The following is a 21388-nucleotide window of genomic DNA, read 5'->3' as shown; positions in this document are numbered from 1 at the left end:
TGGCTTACCACTTACAACAGCACACCTTTCAACTGGAGGCAATAATTTCCTTTAAGTAAGCTGCTGATGGATCAACCTTTCGAAGAGTTTTTAACTCTTAATGGAAAACATTTCCTTAAATGTGTACCACAGCCTAGCCACTTTACCCGTTACTATATTACCCTGTGCACCTTAATCATCTAGACCTTTTATTTTCCAGAAATAAAGTTGAAATAAAGACAATTAAGGATGGATATTGTAAATCACCAGAACTTTAAAGTAATGTCATTGATATGCAAAATATATACAAAGATACAATTGCATAATGTATAAACCAACAGTACAAATAGGGAAATAAATGTGTTGGTATGAACAGTATCGAGGGTAAGATTCACCAAACCTGTCAAAACATTAGATTGCAGGAAAAACAGGAGTTGGTTTCTGTTTATGGCATCGATAAGACAGAAACGTATTGTGGTTTTATCTACTTTTTCCACAACATTGTTTTTTAACAAAGTCCTTTCTTTTCTGTGTTGGGCAGAATCCGGTAAAATGTTCCACGAACATGGCACGTTAGTCATCCCTGACAGAAATTTGACAAATACCAGCACTAAATCAGCAAGCATTTTCACACTGATAAAAAATAAATTCTGCTCAACTGCCCATATGACGTAACTGAGATTCGCCAACCGGCGCGATACAGGTTCTGTGAGTACCTCACACACATGCAACAGTAACAATAACAGCAACGTGCTCACTGCAAGGCAACCCTGAATTTTTATCCAGTCTATTACCAACATCCTCTTCTTCATAATAAAAATGCCAGTCTGAACACCAGCCATGTAAATAGATACATATCCAAACATTGAAAAGAGTCCTTCTCTATTAGCGTTAATGAACCCATCCCTGGTATCCTTGCCATCACTGCCATGTAATATGAATTGTTTCAAATCTGTTGTTTCAAGGAGTAATTGATAACATATAGCAATGCCACATGACAGAATCCATGATCTTCTTACAGGACATAATATCAAAATAAAAGATGATAGGATCCTAACTATTGCTAGTGTGAAAAAGAAATTCCAGTGCAAACCATATTCAGAGACATGCTCATGATAACTCACAGTCTTAACACTAATTAGACGAGCTAATCCCAAGAAAACTAACGGCCAGACTGCTAATATCTGTTTCACTGCAGAAACTAATTTAGAATGTGATACAATTTTGTTCCTCTGTCTCGCCTCAGGAGAAACAAGTGCATTTGAAAATACAAAAGCTGCTGTACCAAAATCCATATACCCAGTGCCATACGTTTCAGCTTTAGCAAGACGTCTTGGAAATATTGGAAAGTCCACAGCTAGAATGCAGATGCTAGTCAGTATGTTAACATATACTCGATACAAGGTGACAAATGGAATATGATCCATATCCAGACTGGTTTCCAAAAAACCTGCCATGACTTTTTTGAAGTTCTGATGAGTACTCCTTTTTCTCTGACAGTATACCTGAAATATAGATATCACCAAAACAGCTACTAGACCCAGTACTATCCAGTGAAACACATCCGACAAAACAGTGCAGTAGAATACAGGTGGGACCACCAGTAAAACAAAGTCGATGAACAGGAATTTTCTCCACACCGATTCTGTGGCTCCTCCAAAGAAATATATTAAAACCAGTCCTCGGTAGACAACACATAATGCACATGAAATCAAAGCCACTGAATTCTCAGTCAGAGTAGTACCATTCAGGTTACTGACAAAGGCTTCTTTGTATTCTTTTTGTTCCATTTTAGATTATTGTTCACCTGGGGAAAAAAAATAGAGAATTGATCACTGGAAAACGTACTGGAAATAACATACTTGAACTTTTATCAACACAAATAATCTGGAATTACTGGGTTATTCAGTATTCGAGGAAATGTAAATATTATTAGATGAAGATTTAACATTTTGTTTTGGATATCCATTTTAAAAAACTTTGCATTGCGGTCACTAATTCCCGGCTGAAAAGACATTACCCCTAAACTTCTGACCCCATCACATAAATTCTAAAAATCACTTTAACAGTTCAGCTACAAGTTAAAGCATTCAATCTCCAAAATGTTGTTCAGTAATTATACCACTGACATTAAACTATCAGCTGACAATACAGTGGAAGTTCTGTCCTTCTAGTTTGTAATAACCCTAATACTTCAATGAATCCAAAGTTTCAATTAGAAAGATGATAAACGAGAAATGGGTAATGACTCCAAAATGACTTCCAATTGTTCACCTGGATTACAGTACAGAAACGACACTGAAGCAATTAAGAGTTTAGATATCCACGATGTGTTCTCGGAGTTTGCCTATTTCAGTAAGGTCAGGTGATACCAGGCAGGAAGATTGGAGTACCAGCCGGTATCCTTTTGGTCTTATATTGGTTGCTTATTATATTTATACTCACAATAACTCATATTTTACAATAACAAGCAATCTACTGGAAGAACTCAGCGGGTCAAGTAGCATCTTGCTACTTGTCTGTGGTTACAGCTTCCAGCATCTGCAAAACCTCGTGTCTTACTGTTGTCCATCCAGCAGCAATAACTCAGTACCACCGCCTACCCCTCACCTGGACTAAAAGTATCTTTCAGGTAAGTCCGGGCTCGGCAACAAGGGAAGTTTCTCCCCCAGAGTCTGGGCAGAATGCACTCAAATCATCAATGTAACACCTTCGGAGCCGAAAGATGAGGATATTTATTTTCACCGGCCTTGTTTACCGTCGGCCCAGCGCTCATTGTGCGGCTGTGAGTCCACCGGCCACGGCACGGACCCAAAACCAGCGCAAACCCAGGCCACCCCTGGTTCGCCGGAGTGAAGACGGCCGCCGCGTAGGGGTCAAAGGTGAAGGGACGACGCGGGTTGCCACCAGATCTCGCGAGGTCGGAGCGGGCGCGTCCTTCGAAGAGGTTTGAACGTGCGAGCGGCGCCGGGAGACCAGAGCCGCTCTCGGTCCCGCGTCCAGGCCGACATGGGGGTCTGAGATAGCCGGCACTGCGGCCCGAATGGCCGTCTGTAACACTAACCGAGCCATGGCAGCACGCCAGGTAAGGAGTGAGCCTGCCGCAAGGTGCTCCCTGCAAACCGTCCGGCCGAGGCGAGCAGGAGTGACCATCGAGAGGGCGATGTCACCTTCATGCGTGGCGACACTCGCTGCAAATGATTTTTTTTTCAAATATGGAGGAATTGCGAAAGATAGAGCGTGAAATAAACACTAGTGACGCTCAGGAATTTGAAATTTCATACTTCGGCTCTCATTACTGAGCTATTTTTAATCATGTTAAAATGTTGATTCTTGCTGATTCTTGAAAGGGGAAACATTTTTTTCGGATGGACGTTACTATAATCGGACGTGCCAGTAAATCAAAACTGAAGCTGCATACCTGTGTTCAGATGAGTGACCTATTAAAATATAAACGAAGCACTGAACAGAGCTTACTCCTTTATTACTGTACTAATATTTTCAGAATCAACTGTATGTTTGGCCATTGTAGGTATAAAAAACACACTATATCAAACTATTTTAACGTTACTAGACTATTATAGGCCATATAAGATTCAAGTAATTAATTTTGGACTGCTTTTAATATTTGATGCACGTATGACCTCCTTCACCCTATACCACCATGTATTAATACTTTGCTCATGTTAATTATGTGCAGACGATTCTGCCTATTTGCCTTCAAATCCGTTTGGCTATATAAGTTACAGTTGTGTAACTAACAAGGCAGAAAGTTTGTACACACAGAGCCCTGTGAATGTCAAAAGTAGGTCATTTGTTGTGATTCTGACGTCACAAAATTTTATTTTAAAAAAGCTATTGATTGGCATCTTAGACACTTCTTGGAGAGCATTCAAATCAACTTTCCTTCCAACTTATAAATGTAGTATAGTAAGTGTTTTGCTTAGTAGGAACAAAGCTTTACTTTTGATCAGCCTAGTGCTCTGTGTTTTCTCTCAGCTTTTCATGACAGACTTTTCATTGTTAGACATTATGGTCTTGTAAAATGTACTGATTTTTAAAGATTTGTCCCTATCTTTAAGAGATAGTGGAAAACTATTACCTGTACAGTTAGTCATGAAGCATATTTATTTCAGAAGACTTGCATTAAATAAAAATATTGGTGGAGTTTAAGCGTTTTTAAGTGGCACACTTTGGAATTATTCATATTTTTGTTTTAATATTTAGTCTCAAATAATTTTGAGCAAAGAGGAAAGCAATCTTTCAAAAATCCTGATTGTAATTCTCTTACTTGATGGGGATAATAATCATACAATACAATATGAATTTTCATTTGAAATCCATACCAACTTTCTCCCCTTATCCAATATCAAAAACATACAGGTCATAATGGCAAGTACAACATCAAATTCTGATGTGATCCTGGCTGTAACTGTTTAGCTTGCTGTCTGGGTTTGTGCACAAAGAATGACAAACTAGCTGGGTTAAAATGTGAAATTTGGTGCAACTAGAAATATGTTTCTTCAGGAAGAAAGGCAGGAATCTTGAGAATATGTTTTTAAGAGCAGAAGTTAAATGAAGGTTTTTACTTTCACAAGTGACTTGCGATCAGAATTGGGTTTAATATCACTGGCATATGTTGCAAATTTTATTAACTTAGTGCAGCAGTACATTGCAATGCATGAGAATATAGGGGGAAAATCAATTACACAATTATATATGGGTAGTAAAATTAGTGCAAAAACAAAAAAAAAATTTAAAAGTTGAGGTAGTGTTTATGGATTCAATGTCCATTCAGGAATCGTATGGCAGAGGAGAAGAAGCTGGTCCTGAAATTGCTGAGTGGGTGCCTTCAAGCTTCTGTACCCCCTTCCTAATGATAACAATGAGACGAGGGCATGTCCTGGGTGATGAGGGTCCTTAATAGTGGATGCTGCCATAATGAGGATCCATTGAAGATGGCTTGGGTACTAAGGAGGTTAGTACCCATGATGGAGCTGACTAATTTTACAACTTTCTGTAGCATCTTTCACGTAATCATTGAAGCAATAAAGCGGATAGATTTAATTAACAGAAGTTTTAACTAAGTTTAAAAACTGTCAATTTGATTACTTTGATTATGTTTAATTTGCATCAATAATTTTTTATTCTAAGCCTTGGTTTTGCTTTATATTGAATGGGAGCAGTTGTTATGAAATGTGATGGTTTTGAACATGCTGTAGGCACATGCAGCTTTTTACAGTCCAGCAATATGGATATATTGGTTTATTGGCATATTAAGTATCATATATTTTGACAGTAATAGATAATGTGGTAAGATGTTCATATTTATGGAAATAATTTTTTTCTTAAGATGATAATTAAGACATTAAATTCCTAGTTCACATGGGAATTATGTTTCTCTTTAGCTGAAATGTGAGTGGCTTGAATACCTTTCTGACTTTATTTCAGCCATCCTTCTGTGTATAACCTTACAGTAACATTCACATCATTGAAAAGGTTTTTCTCAATACAACTTCATCTTGCTTAAAGAAAAGTATTATCATTAGAAGAATTTCATTAAAAATTGTTTCAGAGTTGGTCATGGTGTTCTGTTACAGAAGTCACAAGTTAGAAATTAACTCTACCAGCCACAATGCATGCAAATGAAGTTACTGTTCTGGCTTTTGAATAACATTTAGACACAATATGATACTTAAATTTCAAATTAGCAACATCTGTGGTGTAACTGTAAGCAACTTTTTTTCTTTTTTCTTTTTTTGGGACAATGACTAAGATTATTATAAAATAACACACTTGGTGAAATAATTTTAAGTGACTATTGTTGGAAAAGTATTCATAGAGTCTTTTTAACATGTAGTAAAATATTAAAACCATATAGTTGGAAAATGATCTAAACTGAAGTTATACTGCTCAGGGATGTAAGTTGTTATGTAATTTGTTTGGAAGCATCCATTCAAGAACTGAACGGACACCCTGCTGCTGACTTTTCTTGTTGAGGAGTGCTGTTAACATTTGGAACAATCCAATGAATACTGCACCCTTTGTGCTTCTGATATTTTGGAAGTACATTTTTTCATACTTTCCCGAGAAGAAAATGCCATTATATCATATGATTGTTGTGTATGCAAGTGAATAAGTAGCTCAACTGGTTTTGCCCAGATTGAATTACATTAGCTTTTTCTCATTAAAATTGATATGTGAATGATAGGTGTTACAATTTGGTGTTCTCAAATTGATTTTGAAAATATGCATGCTAATATTTTGTATAGAGTTCTTTTTAATTTTATGTGCTCTGGTCTTTGGCTCCTTGCTGGGGTATGATTCCTTGCTTGCTGCTATTTTTATATTATACTCTTATCATGTGATTGGCCTTTATTAGCAGGTTATTTGGGCATGTGATATTGCTCTATGACCTTGTCTGAAGTTCATTCGATAAATTCTTGTAATGATTCTGAGTGAGCAATTGGGAATAATCAAGAGCTTGTCAGTTTATTATTACCAGGTAAACAACTCAATTATTCGTTATGACCAAGCCATTGCAATACAGCCTCCCAAGTTACAATAAACTAAGTCTAAAACCAAATATGAACTACTGCTTTTTTTTCCACCGACTTTTCTTCATTTTTCATTTGAATTGTTGGGGAGTTAGGCTTCCATTTTGAAAGTCAAATCAGAAGAATAGGTTTGAACTGGTGTTAGAATTGCTGAAGAAGCAAAAACAGTAAAAATGAATTGAAGATGTTGGCCAACATACAAATTAATAGCTCATTTGAAAATAACATTGAAGGATTACTAAGATGATAAAGATGTGAAAGCAAAGATCAACAGATAATTGAAGAATATAAGACATTATGATGAAACCAAATAATTTGTTAGATTGAAGTCTTTGCTCCCTTGTTTATTTTTAATCCAATAGTTTATAAATATATCAGAAATAGCCCCATAGAAATAGGAAGTGCAGTGTAATTGGGCAAACCTTTCAGCCTTCTTTAAACTAAAAGACCAAATCTATAACTGAAGCAACCATGTTTTGTCTCTTATAAGAAATATATTTTGAATGTAGCTGTAAGGCCGTGACAGGCAGCAACTGCTACTGTTCACTTATAATTGTTCTTTAAAGCTGCTTGAGCTAACAGAATCCCAGTCTTAATTGCTGAAGCATTCAAATTCTTAAAAGGAATTTGTACAGTCAGCGAGTCCTGATATTGATTGGAGGGATGACAGAATCTGACTATATTTCTGGAACAAAATTATATTAAAAAAAGACATTCTTCAAGTAGAAAATGCGTCTGCACATTCATTAGGGGTGTACTATGTAGAAATGCAGAACTTGTTCACACCTGAGGATACGAACTTCAATAATATCAATCAGCCCAAGCATAATAAGAGAATCAAATATTTTCACTAACGGTGCTTGAATTGTCTTTGTGATATACATACAACAAGCAGTGTCTCAAAAAGGCAGCGTCCATTATTAAGAACCTCCAGCACCCAGGGCATGCCCTTTTCTCACTGTTACCATCAGGCAGAAGGTACAGAAGTCTGAAGGCACACACTCAGTGATTCAGGAACAGCTTCTTCCCCTCTACTGTCCGATTCCTAAATAGACACTGAACCCTTGGAAACTACCTCACTTTTAAAATATATATTATTTCTGGGTTTTTTTTTTGCACAATTTTTAATCTAATCAATATACATATACTGTAATTAATTTATTTATGTTTTTCTTCTATATTATGTGTTGCATTCAACTGCTGCTGCGAAATTAAAAAATTTCATGACACATGCCGGTGGTAATAAACCTGATTCTGATTCAATACAGATCGAATAAACAGTAAGAATGTTTTGTATTTGGTTCTAAAATGTAGAATCAATTGGTAGTTTCAAGCACAGTTAATAAAATAAATTTGAGCAGCAGGTATTGTAGTGAACAGGTCAGCTATACATAATCGACCAATGGGAGTACTGAGAAAGTGTTAGAACAGTACATATTAATTTAAACTGTGTATGGAGCAAAAGAAAGTTCCAAACAAGACTTGATGTGTGTCAAATGACTCTCTGCACTATACAGTGCGAGATGAAGATCCCATTGTTTCAGAAAGGTTAAACTGGTAATGCTATGACCATGATGAAAAACTTCAGCCAGTGCTTTTATTTCCTGTTGTGCCATTTGCATGGATTGTGGTGGTGATATTGGGCAGGACATTATTAGGCCTATGATTTGTGGGATGTGGCTAAGAACCTAGGAAGTGATAGAGGTAGGGTTGAAGAGTTTGGTTAATGTCAAAGGAAAGTAAAAGATTGTATATCTGGAGGAAGATGGAGCATTTCAGACAAGTGTTCTTATTGGTTTTAAGCAATAGAATTCTTTTGCATGTGTCATCAATCAAGAATACTTTTTGACTGGTGATTTTTGGATCAGCTGCAATTTGGAATGAAAGGCCAACAAAAGACATGGGGGAGGGTGGGTAAGAGAGAGCAGAATGAATAATAAGTTCATTGAAAGTGGACTGGTTCTGTTGATAAGATTTGTTTATATTCCATGAGGAATATAATGGAAGCAGTAATTTTAAAAAAAAATTGGGAGGGTTAGAAGTGGCCATGGAAAGTCTTTGGCCAACGGGTTTAAGCGGAATCCCGAAGTATTTACTATGCTTATTAAGAAAAAGAACAAGGGGTAAAAAGGCAGCCTGCTCAAACACAAAATGGGAATTTATGTGTGGGTGCTGATTAAGTGGATGAGTTCTTAAATGAGTGTTTGGAATCACCTTTCACTAAGGAGAAGGATTTGGATGATGGTGAGATCAGGAAATCATACATTGATATTTTAGGGCTTGTTGAGATACAAAAGAGGGTATTAGATATTAGTTGCGTGTCTTTGAAAATGTTAAGCTGGATAAATTCTGAGGGCAGTGAACTATCCCAGAATACCAAGAAAGGAGAAAGGCTTTGACAGAACATTGTTCTCTTCAGCTGTAGACAGCATCCCAAAAATGAGAGAATAGCCAATGTTCTTTTGCACAAGACAGGTAACGGAAAATTCAGAAAATCATAGGACAGTAGTCTTGGATCAGTGGTAAGGAAATTATTGGAAAAGATTCTTTGGGATAGAATTCACTTGCATTTGGAAAAGCATGGGCTTATTAGGAATTATCCACAGGGCTTTTTGCGAGGAAGGTCATGTCTCACAAATTTTATTGAGGACATGATGAAGGTGATTGAAGATAGGGTAGTGGATGTAATCTACATGGACTTTAGTAAAGCTTTTCACAAGGTCCCTTACAATAGGTTGGTCAAGAAGATTAAGTCACAGGGTAAGTTGTGCATAAAATTGGCTTGGTTAGAGATGATAGAGGATGGAGGGTTGTTATGGATAAGATTTTTTTTCCCTAATTGGAACTCTGGGACCAGCAGAGTTCCACAAGGATTAGTAATGAGACTACTGTAATAACTAAATTAGTAATGAGACTACTGTAATAACGTTTTGGGAGGTTAAATGCAGGAGAAATGTGTGTAGAACACTGTTTATTATTTATTTATTAAGATACAGTGTGGAGCAGGCATTTCCAGCCGTTTGAGCAACACTGCCCAATTTAATCTTAACTACAGGACAATTTACAATGATCACTTAACCAACCAGTCAGTACTCTTTGGACTATGGGAGGAAATCAGAGCACCTGAAGGAAACCCACACGTACATGGGAAGAATGCATAAACTCCTTACAGGCAGTGCAGGAATTGAACCTGGGTTGCCTGTACTATAAAGCGTTGTGGTAACCACTATGGTGCCATGCCACCCTTATGAACATTGATGTAGAGAGGGATCTAGGGTGCGCATCTTAGCTCCCTCGAAGTGGCAACGGGCATTTCTCAGGTTAAGAACATGTGACTTCTGAACTTTCATACATGTGAATGAGCTGGCACAATGTTATGAAATTCAGAAGTCTATGGCACATACATTAGTTCCTATGAATGTCAGAACTAATTTCCTGTCTTTCTCCAATTTTAGTAATTCTCATTTCTTATCAAACTTCTGTGCATTTAATGCAATTCATTAAAATACTATAGCCATTATATTAAGGTTTTTGTTTTGTCAATTTTCTGAATTATGGATGTTTTATAAAAGCAGAGCTGTTTCTTACCCAGGAATGTCATATACTCCTTTTATAATGGAACTCTTACTAGTTTATTCCAATAATAACAAAGCAGATGATTTCAAGCTGAGGCTACATATTCTATTCATTTAAGTGTGCAACACATTTGAGGATGACCTACCAAGTGCAGAGCTTCCATAATGTAACAAACTGGTCCTTCAAGTAAAATACTATCTGGCAAGAAAAATTAAATAAGGGCTGCTTTTCTTGAAGTATGTGGTGAAGGTCTTGTCATTCTGTTTTCAGACTAATGGCTTCAGAGATTCCCAAAAGACTCTAGATTACACTACATTGAATCATGCAGCCAAAGAAGAGATAAAAGCTTTTCTCATTAATGAAGATGAGTTGCACCAGATTGATGATCTGACTAAAGTCAACCCAGTAACAACTGTCACAGGTATCTAATCAATTGGTGTTTTGTTTCTTCTGAAGTGCTTATTTGTAAGCTGATTGACATTTAGCATAACATTTGCTGAACAGAAGGCAGAATTGGAAGAGGAGGGCATATACACCTAAGTGAAGTACAACAGTAAATATGAAATAAGCCACTCAGATAGACCCCTTCTGAAAAATGAGCATAAGTAAAGGTAGATCCCTTTAACATTGTTTTTGGGATATGTTGGTTTGAGAAGTTTATAGCGATGTTCTCCTGTGTGTGTTATCCAACTTCTGAGGTCTGGAAATAATGACAAATGGTTCAAAAGTTGAAGTTTTAAAAAAAAACTTCAAAGTGCCCATCAAGCCATGACATATCAGTGGAGAAAGTTAATATTTTAGGCCATTCTTCTTTCATCAGGTGTTGGAAAAGTTTAAAAATCGAACAGTTTAAGTGAGAGAAAGGAGTGAGTGGGCTGGGAAGGTAGAAGCAATAAAAATAGTAGTAATAGGATGGAGACCATGAATGACAGAAAAAATATTGGTGCTGGCTGAGGGACAATGCTGAAGGGTTGTTAACTACAACTGACCCATAAGGAGGGGTGTAAAGAAAAAAATCACAACTAAGGATGGGGGAAAAAATATAAAATCTTTGACATTTAACAGACAGTAGTTGCTGGAACTCTAAATGAAGCATAGCACAGAAAATGCCACCTATTTTCAATTCCAGACAGGTTGTAATCAGTAAATTCTCTTCATTTTTCTCTCAATGGCTCCACTTTATACTATTTATTTATTGTTTGTCTCCATTCTGCCAAAGACATTGTTCTCTCCACTGCTCCCCTTTGCAGATTAAAGTGTGTTTTATTTCTAACTTTTTTCCCTAGTTCCAATGAAAAGTTATCAAAATGAAATGTTAACCTTTGTTTCTTCATCTATAGGTGTTGCCTGTCTTTGCCAAATGTTTCTAATTTTTTTTTGTTTTTATTTCAGACTTCCAATAACTATAGTTCTTGCTTTTTATAATGGAACTGCAGAGTAAACAAGACTTTGTATTTAAAAAGAAAATAGTTATTTTTGTAGATACTTAGTTGAAATCCAAACCGTTCAGATTAACAAGTTACTGTGCATAATGCATTAGATTACAGTATTTTTATAAGCAATTTGTATAAATTGAACTGTTAATATTATTCTTTTTCTTCTGTCTCTTAGTTTTAAAATGTCTCCAGGCAAGATATGCAGCTGGTGTTTTTTACACTAATGCAGGTTGTACATTAGTGGGTCTAAATCCATTCCAGTCTGTGCCAAACTTGTATTCTTCTGAGGTCATGAAAGAATACCACAATGTGACTCAACCACAGGTAACTCAAGTACACTTCGGTGCTTTTGGTGTTTTATTTTACTCCAATAAGCAAATTACATTATTCATCCTTGATTACAAATCCTTATACTTGTATAAACAGAACATTAATAGTTAATTTGTGTCCAGTTTATTCTGGTCATTTATTTGCTCAATACAGACTACAGTCAGACCATATTTAGATCAGTACCCAAAGCTGAGTGAAAACTTCTTATCTGTGGACAATGCATATTGAGAATACAGAAGCTGCAGCTTATTGATTTGTGTAGCAGGAATGGTTAGAATCCAGGATATAGTAATCAGCAGTAGTTGCAGGTTCATATTAATACTAGTACCTTATTGAAATAATTCGAGATGGTAGTTTTTACTGCTTTGTACAAAAACAAACCTTCAAAAAAGTTAATTCTCTGTATTCTTTAGGACTTGAAACCTCATATCTTCGTGGTGGCTGAACAAGCCTTCAGGAATGTGCAGAGTCACATTGAACCAATTAACCAATCACTAATAGTCAGTGGAGAGAGTGGTGCTGGAAAGGTAAGACATTAACATGAGTAAGGTGGCTGGCTCTACAAGAAAACAATTCCTATAACTTAGCAAATTAACCAGCGTGGGTGTGATTTTTGGAAAATGGATGCTGATGATTATAGTAACTGATGGATGCTGTAGGGTTCTGCTAAACTAGCTACGTGGTATAGATAGTGAGGCACAATTATGACATTATTTTATCAAATTTTATTTTATTCTGTAGTAGATGACACATTTGTTTTCCTACCTCTCATCTGCTCCCAGTAAGCTGACCAGTGCTAAAGTGCTCCAGCATTCATCATGTTTTTTTTGTTTAAAATCACACGTCAGAAAGATGACCAAGGCACGTGTCAGCAGAAGTACTTGTTCATAATAGCAATGTTTTCAAGATCCACAATAGAAAGCTTCTAGCTTTGTCAAGCCAATTAATAAGATTTCCCTTTTGCAGACCTGGACGTCGCGTTGCCTTATGAATTACTTTGCCACAGTTGCTGCCTCAAACTCTTCTATAAAGTGCCAAGAAAATGTGGAACGAATAGAAAAGAGAGTATTGGACTCCAATCCAGTGATGGAGGCATTTGGTAGTAAAACTTGTTGCTTATGTCAGATTGAATGTTTAAAAAAAAATGAATGAAATATTTTGATTTATTGGTGCAGATGAGATATTTACTCTAGCATATGGAATCAAAGTCTAATTACTTACAGGCTGAAAAACAGATTCTCAGATGTTGCAGAGTACATATGTGCTAAAAATCATATAGAGCCATATGAGATAATGGTGTTTGAAGGCTATCAATCTTTGATGTAAGAATGTCTACTGATTGTTGCTTCTTATTCTCTGTAAAGTTGTGAATATTGTTTCTGTTTTGCTATTTTACAAGTGGTATGTTAATGTACCTTTTTCAGTATTTAAAAAAAGTACAGAAGAGCTGATGTATTTTCTGAAACTATATAAATAGCAAACAGTAAACTAAACATTCAAGTACATCATTCTGAATGTGGTGAGCATCACCTCAGACAATTTGAGAACAAGGAAGTAATTCCCTGCTTTGAGATATTGGAAAAAGTAGTTGACTAATTTTATTAGCAAACACGAGGAAATCTGCAGATGCTGGAAATTCAAACAATACACACAAAATGCTGGTAGAACACAGCAGGCCAGGCAGCGTCTATAGGAGAAGCACTGATGCTGCCTGGCCTGCTGTGTTCCACCAGCATTTTGTGTGTTGACTAATTTTATGTTGAGTGTGTGCACCACCTAGTGGACTACTGAAGGATGTCATGTAAATATCTTTGTTTTCTCGTTTTCTGGTCAGATAATGCGTAGTACATACAGTAAGATTGCTGGGTTAGTTTTGAAAGATGTGGCAAAAGGAATACAAAAAATTAACAAAAAGAAGAAGGGCTTGGAAATGAAAATATCAGGAAATAGATATTCACAAAATAAAAAAAAATTGAAATGAAAATCTTGGCAAGCTGTTTCATGCTGGATATTATGCTATGCATGGATATTTGATTCTTTTTTTTCAAATTAAAAAAAAATACAGGATTTGTTTAATGCTGTGTAAACAACATTTATTACTCATCCTCATTTGCCCTTGAGAATATGATGCTGAACCATCTGATGGAGCTGCTGCTGATCTTTTAGTGAAGTATTCCAATTTTAAGTGAGGATTTCAAGATCTTAACCCGGTATTGACTATGCTTGTGGGTCAGACTTTAGAAGTGTGCAGCCAACCTTACTGAAAGGATTGTTAATAAATGGTCCAAGTTTGATTTGCTGAATCAGCCAGAATCAGAAGTGCAGCTTGATCAATTTAAGATGCTGAACTTATTTGTAGCATGGAATATTTTAAATGTTTTTCAGTCAATTTTATTTTGTTTAATAAAATGTTATCAAATTAGGCAGCTGTAGGAAACAAATAAGATTTGCCAAGGTAACCAGTAAAATGAGGCAGTGGCTGGTTATTAATCTCACTTACTATTTCACAGGAAATGCATCCACGCTAAGGAATCACAACAGTAGCCGATTTGGAAAGTACATCCAACTCCATTTAAACAGGTAAATTTTGGAACACTGAATTCAACATCCTGTAATTTTTTTCAGTTAGTAATTGTGCAGGAGCATTTAAAAAGAATTGTTGAATTCAATAAACTTATTTGTAAGTGATATTATAATGCTCTTATAATCTTGGAGAGTAAATATCACCCAGTTTTCCTGCTGCCTTTTTTTAAACAACAAATGTTTCTGAAAGTTGTAGGGATAGGGAGAAGAGTACTGGGAGAGAAATGACTGTTAAATGTTTTTCTTTAAGTTCTTATGTAAATCGCTGAGGGAAATCTGTAATTGTTTAACAGGGAAACATCAGATTTTTCAGCCCTTTTCTTGTAATATGTTGCTTTATTTTCCAGATCTCAGCAGTTGCAGGGAGCTTCTGTGCAAACGTACCTGTTGGAGAAAACAAGAGTTGCCTATCAAGCTCCTTATGAAAGAAATTTTCACATTTTTTATCAGGTCGGATTTTGATGTATTGTATGCGATGTGGCTTTATCTAATATGTTGGAATTCAAACTGGAAGCAAACAGTAATAATTGATTCAGAGGACAAGTTTCACAAATCATTAAATTCTGCTGCAGCTCATATTATAGAAGGGAAATGGCTTCAGTTTTTCAGTTATGTAGACGAAACAAAGTGATGGAAGCACTTGGTAGATAAGGTGGCTTCTGCAGTGCCAGCGGGCGCAAATTTATTATATCAATGTAGTTTAGACTCTGAATATAAATATAATCACTTGTTGCTCTTTTCTCATATGTTGACTATTTATGTAATTTTTTTTCTTCAGATTAGCAATATTTCTTTTTAAAGAAATACTTCCTAGTTTACATTGGTGGTGTGAAGTCCAAAACTGATGTATATGCTTCTGACAGTGAAAGCTTAGAAGGATACTGACGTAAGTCAGTAACAATAACAGGGGTAGCAAGATAATGGAAATACTTGTTTGCTGCCCTGCGTAACATGCCTGTGTTCTGCTAAAGCTACTGATTCAGCAATAATCTGAAAACCAAAATTTACTTATTTAATGTTTCCTCAGATAGTGAAAGGAGCCACTGAGGAACAGAGATCAGAATGGGGTCTTTCTGAAGCAACAGAGTTCTTCTGGTTACCAAATTCTGAGAAGGTTTTAGAAGGTTAGAAGTTTGAAAGCTAAGTCCAACAATGCTTTTTAAACTCTAGCATACAAATCTAGATACTAATCCTTCAGTACACAAACTTGTAGTGTTATTTCATTAACAACTCCTCTATAATGTTACACTTATTAGATGTTGCACTTTGTGTATTGAACTGTAGAATATAAATTATATTTAATCTAGCCTAGACTAGCCTATCAAATACTAGAGCTGAATTCCTGAATGTGGACTGTGATCATTTTAATTTACTGAAAGGCAGTTGATACTTTCAAAAATGTACACGTTTGTATAACCACATCAATGCAGAGCACTAAAATGTCTTTAATTTTTTTAAGCTATTCTTTTCAAGTCCTATATTTGACCTCCTGTCAAGATGCAGGAGGCTGTTGGCTAAGGGGTTTTCATGCTTATGTTTATTCTTTGTACTTAACTGTATCGAGTGAAGATATTTGCAGTTGTGATTTCTAACTACAATCAAATGGGAGTCCTGAATTGATTATTCTTTTCCTCCATTGCACAAGCTGGTGCGTTGAGTCTGGTTGTAATTGCAATGCCGCCCCAACTCATTGCAGCTGACTTAGCACAGAGCAAGAATTGAATCTGGAGCCTTTGGATTTTTGGAGTGTTGGCTTCTGGGCTGAGTAAATTGGTGGATCTCTGCTTTTCCTGTGGAATCCCCTCTCTTGTATGTTTAAAATTCTATTTATTAAACAACTATTGCTTCACTTCAGGCATCTTTTTGAAGGCTGATATTTTCCTTTGTATATCATAACTTTTAATTTGTCGGTCTTGCATATGGATGAATTCTTTCAGGTAATTTTTGGAACATAGTTCTAAGAAGTATTTAATCAGTTTAATTACAAAATGCTTTACTAAGGAGGGGTCAGAAATGAGTGTGAAAATGAAAATAAAATTGAAATAATTTAGATATCCATGAAAATGTCAAAAAATTGTTTAATTCTTTGTCCTGCAGAGAAACAGTTTGATGAAACCAAAAATGCAATGCTGCATTTGGGTATTGATCATGACACACAACTTAATGTTTTCAGGGTAAGTGAACATTGTAATTAACTACTTTAACTTGAGTGAAATTTTATTTGTCAGATAATTAACATTTACCATTTAATTCTTTATACAGTAGCATGTTATAAGAAAACATGTTCATTTTGTAAATTTATTGCTGAAAATTGTCAGTGGCCAAATTAGATTTAAATTTTCTCTCCTGATATGACAGCCTTTGACGTTATAGCAAAATTTTTCAAGGTATTCTGGTAATTCAAGTTTTAAATGGGCAGGTCACTCCATCTTTATTAAAGATGATATACAGTTCCTTAACAGTTAATAGAGTAAAACTGATAATCCACTTTCCAACTATGGACAAATCCATTTGGTTCAGCACGTGGCTCACTTGAGCTTAATGTATACTTCATGTATTTCCTTTAAATCACTGGTTCTAGTGCTCTGCTGAAGGTTATCGGATTCACTGAAAAATTAATTATTCTGTGTAACATTTTACTTAAGCTAAACGCGTGCTGGTGTGTTAATAGGAATCACAATTAATGGAGAAATTCTAGTCTGGTGGTGCTAAAATCTTGAGAGACACAATTTAATCTCTTGTCTGAAGTCAGCATCTCTGATGTGGTGCTCCTTTATGTCCTGTCGTATTTCCTTCGGATTATATTTGTGCACAAGTGTACATGAATTTACTACCCTCAGATTTGAAATGTCAATTACTGCACATTACCTTTAACAATCTAAAGATAGAGCAAGTAATTAAAACAGATTTTTTTTTAAGAAGTACTGTCATAGGCACACATGCCAATTTTGATCAGTTTGTTAGTGTTACTTGCCCAATTACATTTGTTTTTTTTTTGTTTTTTCCCAATTCTGGTTTCTTAATACTTATTTTCTCTTCCAATAGATTTTGGTTGGTCTTCTGCATCTTGGCAATGTGCAGTTCAGCTCTCTGGTGGATGATTCTTATCCTTGTGATCTCAAAGCAGAAGCTAAGAGTAAGAAAAATCCAATCAATTATTGATTTTCTTAAAAAAAAATCTTTGGAATTCTGAGACTTCAGGTTTAATTTGAGTAATTGCAGGGTCCTTTATTTAATTATAAAACATAATTTGGTTCAAAAACTTGCATAAAATTTGGTTTGTTTTAACAAATATGCATGGGTTCTCTTTCAAGGACTCTACGACTCACATTCCCAGTATTATTTACCTTATTTGAACAATTTGTCTTCTTCAGATTGGTGATTAGTCTTTGTATAGTTTTTAAAATTATTTCTATTGTATTTCTTATTTGTAAATGTCTGCAAGAAATGAACCACAATGCAGTGCACATTGACATATTCGTACTTTGATAATAAATTGATTTTGAACTTTGAATTTTCCTACTAGCAGTAGGAATGATCCTTATACAAACACATGAAAGTCTGCAGATGCTGGAAATCCAAAGCAGCGCACACAAAATACGGAGGAGTTCAGCAAGTCAGGCAGCATCTATGGAAAAGAATAAACAATTGACATTTCAGGCCAAGGCATCAACTGTTTACTCTTCTCCATTGATGCTGCCTGTCCTGCTGAGTTCCTCCAGCATTTTGAGTGTGCTAATTTGCTATATTGCCATTTTTGTCTGTTATTAATCAGAATGCATGATTTCTGTAGGCTTTCTTTCAACCACTGCAAATCTGTTGAAAATTTCTGAGGAAGACCTTTTGGAACAGATCAGAATTCGAACTATAATAGCAGGCAGACAGCAACAAATCTTTAAAAAACCATGCTCTAAAATGGAATGTGAGACAAGAAAGGACTGTGTAGCCAAAGTTATTTATGCAAAGTAGGTGACATTATCTTTATTTGAATATTTATATTATTTGTTGGTATTAGTTTAGTTTATTTAAGTTTTACCAAATGGAAAAGGTAACAAGCGGAACTTTACTTGCAACATATTTTAAATTTGCACTTGTTTTGCCAATGACTTCATGATGGGTGCCCTGGTGATTTAGTAAAGTAGTGGTCTCAAATGTATTGCTAATTCACATAGTAGCCAGACAATGGGCACTCTAGTTGACATCAAAGAACATGGGATAAAGCAAGACAACACCAAATCTGCTTTTTAAATTAGATTTTAAAACCATCCACTTTTCAGTGAATATAAACCATCTCAGAAGGTCTTTCAAAGAAAAGCAAATAGTTTTAATTTTTTTATCAATGAATTGAGTAATCGATCATTTTGTTTTCTTTTTGTAAAATTTTGTATGAGAATCTCACGTTTATAACATGACAGATTAGACATGAAGTGGTTTAAATTATGTGATGCACAATTCTTTCCTTGTTGTAAAGGTGAGCCAATTAAATTGGGGTTTTTCATATATTTGAAAAGTAGATATAGTTTCAAATGATTATGATCACAACTAATAAATTTGTAACATGCACGTGAATGACCAGATCATTGATCCTCAAGGTTTGGTCAACCTAAATTTTATAATCCATTTTGTCAGGGAATATTTTTCTTTCAACAATTCTCTATGCTCATTTGCATCATCTGAGTTGAAGGATTGTTGGTTTAGTTTAAAATTGCTAATTGAGCCAAGCTTATATATGTATGTATGTTGGTGTAATAGATGTTTTTGTACTTGTGTTCGTCTTACTTTTTTTACAGGCTGTTTGACTGGCTGGTAAATGTTATAAATGGCTCTATTTGTTCACATTCTTTTGGATGGACCAATTTTATAGGTACATTTTATAAACTTTAAATCTAGAAAAGTTAGCTGCTTCGTTCCACAAGTTTGTTTTATTTTCTTATAAGTGTGAAGTGTATTCCAATCACAAAACTGATTTTGAAAAAAACAAGCAAAAATTATTTTTAATCTTCTGAATTGAAAAGATACATAGCAGCAGAGTGATTATAACAGAGAAATAAACCCTTTACCCCATCACATCCATGTCGAGCATCAAGTATTTATCTATACTAATCCAAGTGGTCCATAGCCTCATGCATCTTGCTAATTCAAGTCCTTGTCATTTAGAGTACAGTGTTTTGGGTTCCACCATCTTTTCAGGCTGTGCTTTCTAGACCCCTACAGATGAAAAAATACTTCCTAGATCATCTCAATTTCTTCTACCTTGCCTTAAAGCCTTAAATCTCTTCCCTTTGGTCTCAGACATCTCTAACAATGGGAAAGATTTATTATTATTTATTTTTACTAAATACTACCTATGGCTGTCATAATTTTGTATCCTTCTATTGGGTACTATCTCAGCCACCTCAGCTTCAAGGAAAACAAAACACAACTAATCCATATAACCATATAACAATCACAGCACGGAAACAGGCCATCTTGGCCCTCCTAGTCCGTGCCGAACCCTTAATCTCACCTAGTCCCACCTACCCGCACTCAGCCCATAACCCTCCACTCCTTTCCTGTCCATATACCTATCCAATTTTACCTTAAATGACACAACTGAACTGGCCTCTACTACTTCTACAGGAAGCTCATTCCACACAGCTATCACTCTTTGAGTAAAGAAATACCCCCTCATGTTTCCCTTAAACTTCTGCCCCCTAACTTTCAAATCATGTCCTCTAGTTTGAATCTCCCCTACTCTCAATGGAAACAGCCTGTTCACGTCAACTCTATCTATCCCTCTCAAAATTTTAAATACCTCGATCAAATCCCCCCTCAACCTTCTACGCTCCAATGAATAGAGACCTAACTTGTTCAACCTTTCTCTGTAACTTAATTGCTGAAACCCAGGTAACATCCTAGTAAATCGTCTCTGCACTCTCTCTAATTTATTGATATCTTTCCTATAATTCGGTGACCAGAACTGCACACGATATTCCAAATTTGGCCTTACCAATGCCTTGTACAACTTTAGCATTACATCCCAACTTCTGTACTCAATGCTTTGATTTATAAAGGCCAGCGTTCCAAAAGCCCTCTTCACCACCCTATCTACATGAGACTCCACTTTCAGGGAACTATGCACAGTTATTCCTAGATCTCTCTGTTCCTCTGCATTCCTCAATGCCCTACCATTTACTCTGTATGTTCTATTTGGATTATTCCTGCCAAAATGTAGAACCTCACACTTCTCAGCATTAAACTCCATCTGCCAACGTTCAGCCCATTCTTCTAACCGGCATAAATCTCCCTGCAAGCTTTGAAAATCCACCTCATTATCCACAACACCTCCTACCTTAGTATCATCGGCATACTTACTAATCCAATTTACCACCCCATCATCCAGATCATTTATGTATATTACAAACAACATTGGGCCCAAAACAGATCCCTGAGGCACCCCGCTAGTCACCGGCCTCCATCCCGATAAACAATTATCCACCACTACTCTCTGGCATCTCCCATCTAGCCACTGTTGAATCCATTTTATTACTCCAGCATTAATACCTAACGACTGAACCTTCTTAACGAACCTTCCATGTGGAACTTTTTCAAAGGCTTTGCTGAAGTCCATATAGACTACATCCACTGCCTTACCCTCGTCAACATTCCTCGTAACTCCATTCTGCCTTAAGTGAATATCCTGCTGAATTTTCTCTGCACCCTCTTCAATGCAATCACATTTTTCCAATTGCATGTTGCCACAACCACACATTATATATTCTAGCAGTGACCTAACCAATGTCTTAAGAAACTGTTGCATGGCAGTCCTATAGTTGTATTCTACACCCAGCTAGTGAAGGCAAACATTTTGTATGCCTTGGAGACCCAAGAGACTGTGGATGCTGGAATCTGGTGCAAAGGAACACAGTGAGTCAGGCAACATCCATG

The 21388-nt window shown here is 36.0% G+C and overlaps 2 protein-coding genes across 4 annotated transcripts in view; one reads left to right on the top strand and one right to left on the bottom strand.

Annotated features, from left to right (window-relative positions):
- Window positions 1-235: 235 nt before the first annotated feature.
- pigw (phosphatidylinositol glycan anchor biosynthesis, class W) lies at window positions 236-2871 on the bottom strand. Of its 2 annotated transcripts, none has more exons than XM_059973203.1 (2): window positions 2738-2871; window positions 236-1786 (listed from the first exon to the last, which is right to left on the bottom strand). In XM_059973203.1, the coding sequence occupies exon 2, from the start codon at window positions 1767-1769 to the stop codon at window positions 243-245; it is 1527 nt and encodes a 508-aa protein (XP_059829186.1). In that variant the 5' UTR covers window positions 1770-1786; window positions 2738-2871; the 3' UTR covers window positions 236-242. The 2 variants fall into 2 exon arrangements, with proteins under 2 accessions (XP_059829186.1, XP_059829185.1); XM_059973202.1 differs by having other exon boundaries at window positions 2590-2863.
- Window positions 2872-2922: 51 nt separating this feature from the next.
- Window positions 2923-21388, top strand: part of LOC132395962 (unconventional myosin-XIX) — a 54394-nt gene continuing 35928 nt past the window's right edge. Inside the window, exons 1-13 of one of the 2 annotated variants that reach the window (XM_059973201.1) lie at window positions 2923-3064; window positions 4778-4957; window positions 10383-10533; window positions 11724-11872; window positions 12292-12405; window positions 12845-12977; window positions 14389-14458; window positions 14809-14911; window positions 15489-15585; window positions 16559-16635; window positions 17507-17597; window positions 18255-18426; window positions 19252-19325. In XM_059973201.1, coding sequence (XP_059829184.1) covers window positions 11840-11872; window positions 12292-12405; window positions 12845-12977; window positions 14389-14458; window positions 14809-14911; window positions 15489-15585; window positions 16559-16635; window positions 17507-17597; window positions 18255-18426; window positions 19252-19325 — 964 coding nt within the window. In that variant the 5' untranslated portion in view covers window positions 2923-3064; window positions 4778-4957; window positions 10383-10533; window positions 11724-11839. The remainder of the gene's footprint in view (window positions 3065-4777; window positions 4958-10382; window positions 10534-11723; window positions 11873-12291; window positions 12406-12844; window positions 12978-14388; window positions 14459-14808; window positions 14912-15488; window positions 15586-16558; window positions 16636-17506; window positions 17598-18254; window positions 18427-19251; window positions 19326-21388) is intronic. The other variant, XM_059973200.1, reaches the window with a different exon arrangement.

The sequence above is a fragment of the Hypanus sabinus genome, chromosome 6 (assembly GCF_030144855.1).
Source record: "Hypanus sabinus isolate sHypSab1 chromosome 6, sHypSab1.hap1, whole genome shotgun sequence".
In the NCBI taxonomy this organism is placed as follows: domain Eukaryota; kingdom Metazoa; phylum Chordata; class Chondrichthyes; order Myliobatiformes; family Dasyatidae; genus Hypanus; species Hypanus sabinus.
The sequence above is the reverse complement of the archived record's forward strand: the minus strand, read 5'-3'. Positions and strand labels throughout refer to the sequence as shown.